Source organism: Hyperolius riggenbachi, chromosome 3 (assembly GCF_040937935.1).
Source record: "Hyperolius riggenbachi isolate aHypRig1 chromosome 3, aHypRig1.pri, whole genome shotgun sequence".
Taxonomy (NCBI): Eukaryota; Metazoa; Chordata; class Amphibia; order Anura; family Hyperoliidae; genus Hyperolius; species Hyperolius riggenbachi.
The window spans coordinates 338,364,665-338,377,171 of NC_090648.1; the positions used below are offsets into that span (position 1 = coordinate 338,364,665).

The following is a 12,507-nucleotide window of genomic DNA, read 5'->3' on the forward strand; positions in this document are numbered from 1 at the left end:
CTCTTCGCAGAGATGAACGCAATCCACAAACAGGACCAGGAACAGGATAACTAGCTCAGCACGGGTGCTCACGGTACGCGCAAACTACCAAAACGTGCTGGAAAACTGACTAACTGAACACAGAAAATAAACAGTTCGTGTACGTATATATCAGCGACACTGATGTATCAACGTAACACGAATACAAGGAAAATAATAAACGTGCTGGTATGCATATATATTGGCAATGAACCAATATATGATGCAAAACCAGCAAAGTATCTTTAGAACAAGAAACACGATCGGGGGCTGAAGCGACAGCAAGACGGGCTTAAACTGAAGCTATGAAAACCCAAGGAAACCCTGCAGGAAGCAGATCTTTATACTGAGGTCATCCAATGGGAGCAGACATGCAGATTCCCACACAGGTGAATGATAATCAGTCACAAGCTGACAGCAGGGAAAGACAGACAAAGCCATGCAGCTTGCATGGAAATAGATCAGAACTGCCTGAGCACGACTGGTGGAAAATTACCAGCCGATACCGCAGAAACATCAGTACCCAAACTTTAGCTTCATTAGAGAATAGTCTTTAATGGAGATTTGTTTATTTTTAATTGGCCTTGGATAGAAGAGCTGAACAGCACGATGAAACCAAGGACATCACAAAAGAAAGAAAAATAAATCTGGTGCATTTTAAATGGAAACTATGGAGATTTAAACTCCATGCAGAACTCAGGGTCTTCTGAAAAGCTGACATGGAATTAGTCAGATTTCATAACTTTACAAAAGAGCTAGAAGGAACCGTGCAATGGAAAATTAGAGCATACTTTGTCATGAGAAGGCACGGAACAATAACAGTCTGTCTATAAGCTGTGCTCTGTAGGCCATATCATCCAAACACACCAAGAGGGTGCTTAAAATAATCTCAACAAATACATGGATTGTTACTAAGCTTCCAAAGAATGTCTGGCTGTTAGTATAAAATCATGAATACCAAGAATAAGAAGGTTAACGTAGCGGCCATTTGTGACGTAATCTCTGCATACCGACTGACGTTATATCCTTTCCACTGTTAAGAGATTTTTATGCCCGCAAGGCCAATTTCATAACAGTTTGCGATAGTTGTATAAAATGTATCCAAAGAATAATAAACTTGACTGGACCTGTATCTTAGATTTTAGATTGAATTAGATGATCTATAAAATAATCTATAGTTAGTTTGAATTACATGATGTATAGCTGAAGATGACCTTTTTCCTCACAGCTTTACACCAGTTTCTATATGGTTGTTCTAGTTTTACATAAATCGCCTCCTTCACATCCATTGAATGCCATAATGTGCACCTCACTGTTCTCAAAAAGGTAAAAATCAGGCAACAGCAATGCATTGCACTAAAAAAACCTGAACGGCCACATATTAAGTAGTAATGTCTTTTAAGTGTTAGGCCCCGTTCACATTAGCGTTCCAGGTCCGGCTTCCCCGGACCCGGAACGCTCCGTACACAGCGGATGGTGAATGGATACATTGTTAATCAATGTATCCATTCACACTCATGCACCGTCCGGATCCGATCCAGGAACGCAGCTCAGGGACGGTCTGGCTTTTTTTCCAACATGCGCTATTTTTCAGTCCGTCCCGGTGCGGCTGCGGACCCGGGCCGGATCCTGACCCGAACATGCGGCCCATGCTGTGCAATGAGAAACGGATGTTTCTCATCACACTGGCAATAGGACCGGATGCTTCTAGCACCGGTCCTATGCCACTTGGGGGGCCCGGACTACACGCCGGTATCCCCAATGCTTGCGGTGCCTTTCTGGCACTGCAAAGTATCTAGTTCCGGCTACTTTATTGTAGCCGGAACTGATACATTCCGGATCCGCAACTTGTGCCGCCTTGTGGCCACCGCAGAGACCCGTATGGTCTCTTTGCGGCCCCCGGACCCGGACCTCTGGACACTTGCGGACTCGAACCGCAAGTGTGAATGGGGCCTAAAGCGTGGTGCACGCCTTCAATTTTGATTGGCCAATGAGTGGCCAATTTTACCACCTCCATAGCCTGGCACACACATCCAATTTTAATTGGCTAATTTTACTTCTTCCATGTAGTGTGAGAGCTTACCTTCTCAATCTGTTCATATTATTTAAAATCTGTTGACCCTCATACTACATGGAGGTGATAAAACTGGCCAGTGATTGGACAATCAAAATTGAAGATGTGTACCAGGATTAGGAACTGTCTTAACCACTTGAGGACCCACCCTTTACCCCCCCTTAAGGACCAGCGCTGTTTTAGCTGATCTGTGCTGGGTGGGCTGTGCAGCCCCCAGCACAGATCAGGGTGCAGGCAGAGCGACCAGATCGCCCCCCCTTTTTTCCCCACTAGGGTGATGATGTGCTGGGGGGTCTGATCGCTCCTGCCTGCCGGGTGTTGCGGGGGGGGGCACCTCAAAGCCCCCCTCCGCGGCGAAATCCTCCCCCTCCCTCTCCTACCTGGCCCCCCCTGGTGAACCGGGCTGCACAGGACGCTATCCGTCCTGTGCAGCCAGTGACAGGCTGTCCCCTGTCACATGGCAGCGATCCCCGGCCGCTGACTGGCCGGGGATCGCCGATCTGCCTTACGGCGCTGCTGCGCAGCAGCGCCGTACAATGTAAACAAAGCGGATTATTTCCGCTTGTGTTTACATTTAGCCTGCGAGCCGCCATCGGCGGCCCGCAGGCTATTCACGGAGCCCCCCGCCGTGAATGGACAGGAAGCAGCCGCTCGCGCGAGCGGCTGCTTCCTGATTAATCAGCCTGCAGCTGGCGACGCAATACTGCGTCGCTGGTCCTGCAGCTGCCACTTTACCGACGCACGGTATAAGCGTGCGGTCGGCAAGTGGTTAAAGTACACTACTATACAAGTAGCAATCAGCACGCAATGTGCACATGCAATGCGTTATACTCTTGTCATCATGCATAAGACTTAAAGAGAGTCTGAAGCTAGATTAAAAATGGCTGTTAAGCTGATGTTCAGCAGGGGCATGTCTGCCCCTGCTAAAACGCCGCCATCCCGCGGCATAACGAGGGGTCTTTACCCCCAAATCCCCCCTGCAAAATCCACGGCCAACTTGGTCGTGGATTTTGCTGCCCCTGTGCGCTTCCGTGTGAGGCAGGGCTAAGAGCTGTAGCCGTGCCTCACACGCGTCAGTCAGCAGCGGATCTCCGCCTCTCCCCCGCCACTCTCAGCGAAGGCAGACTGAGAGGGGCGGGGGAGAGGCGGAGAATCGCCGCTGATAGACGTGTGTGAGGCAGGGCTGCGGCTCATAGCCCTGCCTCACACGGAAGCGCTCCCCGGAGGTAGCAGGGGGGATTTGGGGGGTAAAGACCCCTCGTTATGCTGCGGGATAGCGGCGTTTTAGCAGGGGCAGACATGCCCCTGCTGAATATAAGCTTAAAAGCCATTTTTAATCTGGCTTCAGACTCTCTTTAACGTACTTAATACTGCTTTACACAGCTTAGTGCATACACCTCACTGTCCCATGCAGAAGGCTTTACAGATACTCCATTTCAGCATACCAGCTTCTTGCTTAGATAATGGACGTCAATAATTCTACCCATGCTCACTTCTGGATTTTCTAAAGATAGCTGGTTCTGAAAAGTGAGAAAACTAATGTCAAAAAGCCCAGAACCCCAGTAAAATCTTCCATGATGTGTGCGTAGACTGGAGCATACATTAGACACGTTACAATGTACTATTGTCACTATTGTGATAAACTATATGGAAGCAATGAGCTATATTGTATAGAACCACTCAAGATGAGCAGGTCAGTGTAGAGAGATTAGACTAAAGACAATCCGCTGGAGAAGGTACTGGCAGTCCACTCCAGTTATCTTCTGCCAAGAAAACCAAATGAACAGAAGCAAACAGATTTGTTGATATGGCATCTGAAGATGAGTCCCCCGTGTATGAAGATGCCCAACAAGGTACTAGGGAATACCGGAAGACAAGTACAAGTAGAACAAAAGTTGATGATGCTGATGGATTAGCCAGGAGGACAAATGAGGGAAACCTTCACTAAACCATACACCTTCCTAAAGACGTAAACAATATTTTTGCCAATTTTTTTGGCAGCCTATACTCCTCTTCCTGCGATGAAAATCGCAGCTTGTCTTGGTTAGACAACATCCCTGTTACGATACCTCTGCACTGGTAACATAAAACATCACGTGCAGTGCATAGGAATTGCAAGAAATGCAGGTTTGTCACTAATGTGGAAATACACAAAGACCAGGAATAAGGAAAAAATAACAAAGGTTTATTGTAACATAAATTAAGCAAATAGCATCAAAACGTACATTGACTTAATGCACGGAAACCAGGCAATCAAATAAGAAAATATGCAACTGCAAAAGGAAACCATACACAGGACTAGTAGTAGTAAGGGATATATATACACTAAGTGCTCCTTGCATATAGTGAATATGCAAGGCAGCCTTAAGTATACAGTATATATCAAGTGTGCACACTAAACCCTGGAACCTGGTTAATATATAACACATAAACTATATACAATATATATATATACACACACAAGGCAACTTAACCAGATATCGACAGGCAACGGGTAGTCATACAAGCAAAGTCAAACCAGAGAATCATACAGTGATATAATCGCTTAGGCAAAAGATTAGTCAAGGAATAGCAAAAGGTCATACACGGCAGGTAACAAGAGCAAGGCAAGGAAGGCTAGAACACAGAGAACAGGACCAGGAAGCAGACTTGATGAACTAGAAGTGAACTGGTCGGCTGAAGCTGATTATATGGAGTGCTGAAAGGTCAGATGACAATATCCATGTGATCCCAGACCTGCCTTCATTAGCAGTCTGCAACAGAAATGTTCCTGAAGTAGAGACCTCTGCTGGTGGGCAGAGAGCAGTTCAGGCTGCACAATCCCTGAAGAGAGACTGGTGACATCTGCTGGTGAGACATAGGAAGTTCATCCAGAGAGTTCATGATGTTACCAGCAGATTCAGATCGTGACAATCCCCCTCAAAAACCTTAGCCAGAATGAACTTGCTGATCTCAATGCTCCGGTTACAGCCCCAGAGATTACCTCTGTAGTTAAAGATTTAGCCAATAACAAAGCGCCAGGCCCTAATGGGTTATCCTCTGAGTTCTATAAAATTATCCAAAAGGAAATATCACCACCCTTGTGGATGTATATAACAAGATCCTCAAGGAAAGCCAATTTCTACCCTCAGCCAATGAAAAATACATTAAACTGATCCATAAGAAGAACACGGACCCCACCAAAGCTGAATCCTATCGCCCCATATCCCTTATAAACCAAGACCTTAAGATTCGAACAAAACTTGAAGCCAATAGACTGGCCCCTATATGCCGAAATTAATCCACCCCAACCAAGTTGGTTATGTAACAGGGAGATCAGCCGTCTCCAATATTAGGAAACTCTTAACTATTCTAGAACAAGTTAAAGCTTACCCTCTGTTACACATCAAAAAAGTGCAGTCCTTCTTCTGGATGCACACAAAACTTGGGACGAGGTAAATTGGAAATGGCTGGACCTTGTTCTTCTTAAAATGGGATTCTCAGGTAATTTTATGAATCTTTATAGAACAATGTATCTTTCTTCTAATGCACACATATACACTCCTGGTTTCCTATCTTCCCCTTTTTCACTACAAAGAGGCACATGCCCTTGAACCCTTGGCTAGACTACTAGACAAATCAATCAAGGACATCTCAATTGGGGAGATGTGGACTGCCCAGGCTCTTTTTGCGGAAGACATAATCTTTTCCAAGACAATCCCGAGGAACAATATAGAACAATACAATACAATACAATACAGTACATAGGTCAGGAGTCTGGGTTTCAGATTAATACATCTAAAAGTGAATTGATGTTCCTATCTAGTAGAGCTCCACCCATAACTGCTCCCAAAGAGCATGTGTGGTCTCAATCTTCCCAACATTCGATTATACAATGTAGTATGTATGTTACATCATGTTAGAGACTGGCTATCTAAAACTTCAGGTTTCTCTAACTTTGCCTTAGAAAATGCTATGATTGAACCGTGGTCCCCAGCAGGGCTCCTACACTCCAATTGGGCATCTTTGCCTCCCAGGTTAAGACATAATGCTATTGTCCAAGATACAATCACTACTTGGAAGGAAACTAGAAAGCTATTCTACCTACCTTGGAGGGACTCCAAGTACATGTCATTCAGGGGTACCCCAGTTTTCAAATCTGGCATGCAACATGGGGCCTTCCTTAGGTGGGAGGAACGTGGTCTATGCAAACTCTGCCAACTTTTTGAAATGTCCAACTCTAGATGGTTCAGTTTTCACGATTTAGCCCATGATTGGAATCTACCTAAGTCTGATTTCTTGATGTATGGCCAGATCTGATCATATGTCCGTAAGCACCTCACAGACAGATCACTCACCCCATTCGACTTGTTTATGCGTCCTGGAGGCGAGATACTTTCCCTTTCCACACTCCATTCAGGTCTCCAAAATATTCAAGCTTCTAAGTTGGCTCTTCTTAATATGAAACGCTGGTCTAAGTATTTCGACACTCCCCACTTAGAAGAAAAAATAGTAGAAGGTATACAGACATATCGCAACCTAATTATTAATGAGTCCTGGAGAGAGTCTCATATATTATTTATACACCATGCAAAATATGCATTTAATACTCATTATAAAACACCCCCTTCGTGCTATACCCAAGAATGCCCCAAATGCGGCCTACCAAACGCTGGCATGGTTCATTGCATATGGCAATGCCCAAAATAGCACAGTTTTGGGATCAGGTATCTCATCTCCTTAAATGTTTACAGTGCGGTACTCACTAGGGCTGCACGGTTTTTCGGTTTAAAACCGAAACCGCGGTTCGTGGCAAGACGATCTGCTGATCGTCAGTACCATCGTTTTTTTCGGTCTGCTGTTTAATACTTTGCTTCTGGCCCCGCTGTGCGCGGATTGGCCAGAAGCAGTGAATATGTATGAGAGTTAATGAGCGGGGGGGGCGGATCCACTCCAGCGAGCGGCCGGGCACATACAGCATTACCAATCACTGGCTAGCATGGAATGACGGCAGCGGTAGGCGGAGCTGTATGCTCTGTACAGCTCCGCCTACCACTGCCGTCATTCCATCGCTAGCCAGTGATAGGTAATGCTGTATGATGTGCCTGGCCGCTCGCTCTAGTGGATCCGCCCCCCGCTCATTAACGCTCATACATATTCACTGCTTCTGGCCCCGCTGTGCGCGGATTGGCCAGAAGCAGTGAATATGTATGAGTGTTAATGAGCGGGGGGCGGATCCACTAGAGCGAGCGGGCCAGGCACATCATACAGCATTACCTATCACTGGCTAGCGATGGAATGACGGCAGTGGTAGGCGGAGCTGTACAGAGCATACAGCTCCGCCTACCGCTGCCGTCATTTAATCGCTAGCCAGTGATTGGTAATGCTGCATGTGCTCGGCCGCTTGCTGGAGTGGATCCGCCCCCCTTCCCCGCTCATTAACTCTCATACATATTCACTGCTTCTGGCCAATCCGCGCACAGCGGGGCCAGAAGCAAAGTATTACGGACAGGACCGGGCAGTGCGGACCAACCTCTCCCCCCCCAGCATTTGAAAAAAAAAAAATCGGGGAAAAATCGAAATTGCAATTTCTGAGAGAAAAATCGCAATTTCGATTTTTCCCTAAAATCGTGCAGCCCTAGTACTCACTATAAAGAACCACTGCTGTATCTCTTTCACAGTATTCCTAGTCCTTCCACATCTACAACTATTTCTACTTCTTAAATACCCAGGTATCCTGATAGGTCACTATTTCTTTTTGATCCCATAAGAGAGCAATCGATGGGAAGGGGAGGGAGTTGTGGTGTTGGGTTAGTTGGAGTTTGTTAAGATTCATGGTTGATTATCTCGGTCATCTGTAGACTCTTCACAGTCTCCTGGGAATCGGTTATTTGTTGTAACACTTTACATGTACGGTAATCTTTTGCTGTGTCTATTGACGAGTCTCAACTGATTCTTGGTTCATGCCTACATATCTATTTTATGTTATAAAATCCAAATAAGCATGTTTTTTTTAAAAAAGCCAAGAGGACATCCATATGTTGAGGTGCTCAGAAATATCAAAAGTACAGTCCGATGCTACAAAAGACAATGTACTAAACTGTATGGACATCTATATAAATATTACATTTGCCACTTAACATAGTATGCTCAACAGAGAATATGGATGGAACAAACTGTTTTGATGTCAAGTCTGATGGATGTAATGTTTACAAAGTCATCTTTTTATAACACGTACAATCATGACCTATATTCAGCAGGGAGAAAGGTGCACTTAAACTCGGCTAAAAACAGTCATGAAATAGACCCAGCGCACACCACTATCTGCAGGCTCCATTATCCAGCATGCCTGAATTGGCATGCTAGTTTTTTTCCCTCTGTTACCAATTCCATTTGTATATGCAGATTAAATGTGTCCTTTTTAAATAAAGTGCTGTGGCTTTTTATTTTAATTCGTTACATAGCTAGCAAATTTGTTATATTATCATAAATAATGGCCGACAACTGAGTAACAGACAAGCTTTTTTTTTTGCCAACAGCAGATTTTTGATAGATTTGGGCCAGGTCTGCAGGGTCATTTATTAAACTAGGCCCAGATTCCATATACAAAGAGAAGACTTGATTTTCGGTGGACTTGATTTGAATTTCATTCCCCATACAGTGTTTGTATTTTTGAAATAAATTGATAAAGGACATCCCTTTTTTTCTTAAAAGTTGTGCTATATTTATGATTGGATTATTGTGTTCATAAATGGCTCCCATCTAAATTCGATTAAATCTTGTTTTTAAGTGTAACAGAAGCAAAATTTGGGTAAAAATTAGATATTCACCTTAGAAGAGGGAAGCCTTTGAATAGTACTAAGGTTTCCCTTGAACCCCTCGAGCCCACTGTTCTAGCACAATGCATCTCTGAACCTATTTGACAAGTGTGGCCATGCTGCACGGAGCCACTAGTGTACAGCATTTTCCTCTATACACGAGTGGCTCTGTGCTACTGGGCTGGCATGGGCCTTCCCTCTAGTGAGGTATTTTGTTAATTTTTTTTAAGGGCCCGTTTCCACTGGCCGCATTGCCACCGTGTGGTCGCGCCGCAATCTGTGAAAACCTGCAGCATGCCATTCCATCATTGGAAACGGTTCTATTGTTCAACATTGACTGCAGTTTGCTTGCTATGCGGCCAATCGCATTGCACGCAGTGGAAACAGGCTCTAAATCCCGGGTTTGCTTTAAGTTAGCCACCCAATTTAGCCAAAAGATAAATCCCTCTCTTGATCGAAATCTGGTCAGAGGTGATGGATATATTACTGCGCTATTAGGCACTTTGAGTCCTATGCGAGAAAAGCGATATAGAAATGTTATTGTTGTTATTGTTACTGCCACACACTGCAAATAGATTTTTAATAGATTACAGCATGAAATCTATTAAAAATGTATAGGATCACCACTCCCCCTTTACTCTCCCTCGGGCCCCAGAGCCATCTTACAGCCCCCCTCCCTGGTCTCCTGTCGATTAACCAGCCGGGCGGTATGGACGAGCTCAGCTCGTCCATCACCGCCGGAGGCTGCCGCTCAGGCCCTGCTGGGCCGATTTTAGTGAAATAAAAAGCAGCACACGCAGCCGGCACTTTGCCAGCCGCGTGTGCTGCCTGATCGCCGCCGCTCTGCGGCGATCCGCCACGAGCAGCGGCAAAAGAGGGTCCCCCCAGCCGCCTGAGCCCAGCGTAGCCGGAACAAAAAGTTCCGGCCAGCGCTAAGGGCTGGATCGGAGGCGGCTGACGTCAGGACGTCGGCTGACGTCCATGACGTCACTCCGCTCGTCGCTATGGCGACGATGCTCATTGCGGCCTTCCTTGTTTATTCTGGGCGCCGGAGGCGATCGGAAGAACGCCTCCGGAGCGCCCTCTAGTGGGCTTTCATGCAGCCAACTTTCAGTTGGCTGCATGAAATAGTTTTTTTTTTATTTAAAAAAAACCCTCCCGCAGCCGCCCTGGCGATCTTAATAGAACGCCAGGGTGGTTAATAATGCACCCCCGGGGCCCCTGCAGAATATTTGCAGCAGAGCACACTCACCACTTCTCTGTCCTAGCGCGCATCCTATCTGTGTCTTTCTGTCTTCAACTCCCCAATGCCTCTTCTCTGTGACCTAGTGGCATGTACATAAACACATGCTGCCGGGTCACAGAGAAGAGGCATCAGGGAGATGAAGAAAGAAAGACACAGACTGCAGAGACAGGTGAGTGGCGAGTCTCTTGCAAGTGCTCTGCAAGTGCCTCTGGGGATGCACTATTAACCTCCCTGGGGGTATGATTCCTTCCTGATTTTTTATTGTCCTAAAGGGACCCCATAATACCAGTTGCCTGACTCTGCTGCTGATCCTGTGTCTCTAATACTTTCAGCTACAGCCCCTGAACAAGCATGCAGATCAGGTGCTCTGACTGAAGTCAGACTGGATTAGCTGCATGCTTGTTGCAGGTGTGTGATTCAGCCAATACTGCAGCCCAAGAGATCAGCAGGACTGACATGCAACTGGTATTGTTTAAAAGGAAACATCCATATCCTTCTCAGTTTAGGTTTCCTTTAAAGCGGTACAATTTTTTCATTAGCTTTTTGATCCTAAAAGCAAGAAAAAAAAAACATACTCCCAGAGAGCCTGCAGCAGGCCCTGCACACTCTCACCTCCCTGGGATCCATCACTGCAGTTCTCCCACTATCCTCCGAGTGGCGCTGTAACCCTGTAGTGAGATAGCTGACTGTTGTCATGGCGACAGATAGCAAACCCACAAGAGGGATCCAGAGCCTTCGAGGACCGGAAGGAGAGTAGCTGCCGGCGTCTGGATCCCAGGGGAGGTGAGTTAAAATGGCCCCTGCGCGCTATGCTCTGCATTAACCTCCCAGCGGCTACCACAAGTCAGGCTCGAGGTTACTGCTCTGAGCTGCATTTTTCATAGGTTAATTGAGGGGAGATCTGGGGAGCCCATCACCGGCTGTGGGGCCCTGGGCAATGACATACTGCCACGCTGCAGATCAAATAAAATCTTTTGTCTGGACCGATCGATAATTTCTATTTCAGCTAGAAATGGATTAAAATTACAATCGTGTTGCCACTATTCTTAAGGAAGGTTTGAAATATGTAACTCAGTTTCCTTGCTCCCAGGCAATATGGATGGGTGATTTTAACTCGGTGCTAAACCCTAGCCTTGACCGTGTCCCCCCGGGAGTTGATAAAAATACATCATTTGCTAATTTAATGACAGAGATCCACCTCACCGACGTTTGGCGTCACTTTCACCCGGCGGGTCAATTATATACGTGTTATTCCTCAACCTTTAGTACCTTTTCACGCCTTGACCACTTTTTTGTCACTCCGAGTCCCTGAAATATGTACATGCTGTAGGTGTGCTACCACGTCTGGTCTCTGACCATACTCCTATTCTTCTGACTTTGGATTGGGGTCTAAAAACCACTTTCCAGTTTTGGAAGCTGAATCGCTTTTGGCTGGACTTGATGACGAAGCCTGACCAGATACCTACGCACATAGATAATTTTCTTATGAATCACAGGGATGAGGATAATATACCACTGGTCTGGGAGACTTTTAAGGCTTATCTGCGTGGGGAATTGATGGGAGCTATAGCTAAATGTAAGGGAGATATTAAAGGAAAAGAAAAGGATCTCATGCTCAAATTAGAGCAAGCCAAGAGGCAATATGTAGAATGCCCCTCCCCTACAACTAAGGCCACTTGGAAAGGATTAGAGAGGCAGCACACCTCTACCTTGGAGGAACTAACCAAAAGCAGGCTCTTCTTTAATAAACAGGCTTTTTATTAACAGGGGGAGAGAGCGGGTACCCTTCTAGCCAAAATTTCTAAAGTATACGCCTCCCCTCCAGTTATCACACACATTAGCAACTCTATTGGTGATATAGTTACAGGATGCGCTGCCATTAATGACACTTTTCAGGATTTTAATTCATCCCTTTACACTAGTCAAACACATGCCACACAGACGGACTCTGAGATTTTTCTTTCAGAGACCACCCTCCCGAGACTGTCACCTGAGCAAATGGAATCTATGGAGGCACCCATAACACAAGATGAGATATTCATGGCTATTGCTAGCTTCCCTAACAAAAAGGCCCCAGGGTTGGATGGTCTCCCAATAGAAGTATATAAAAAATATTCAGACAACATAATTCCCTTGCTATTACAAGTATTTGAAGCTGCTTTTGATTCTGGATCTCTCCCCGATTCCATAAAAGAGACCTTGATTATCGTGATACCCAAACCTGGCAAGGACCCCCTGCACTGTGAATCGTATCGCCCAATCTCCCTATTAACAGCTGACATCAAAATGATTGCCAAATACTCGCCATTCGTCTTAATTCAGTAATCTTATCATTAGTACATCCGGATCAAACTGGATTTATGCCCGGGAAA

The 12,507-nt window shown here is 45.7% G+C and overlaps 1 protein-coding gene across 4 annotated transcripts in view; it reads right to left on the minus strand.

The window, feature by feature from the left end:
• Positions 1 to 12,507, minus strand: part of C3H12orf75 (chromosome 3 C12orf75 homolog) — a 76,458-nt gene that overhangs the window by 17,216 nt on the left and 46,735 nt on the right. For 2 of the 4 annotated variants that reach the window (XM_068272791.1, XM_068272790.1), the window contains exon 3: positions 6,430 to 6,567. The exons of the other annotated variants lie outside the window; for them this stretch is intronic. In XM_068272791.1, coding sequence (XP_068128892.1) covers positions 6,430 to 6,487 — 58 coding nt within the window. In that variant the 5' untranslated portion in view covers positions 6,488 to 6,567. The remainder of the gene's footprint in view (positions 1 to 6,429; positions 6,568 to 12,507) is intronic. 4 annotated transcript variants of the gene reach the window in all.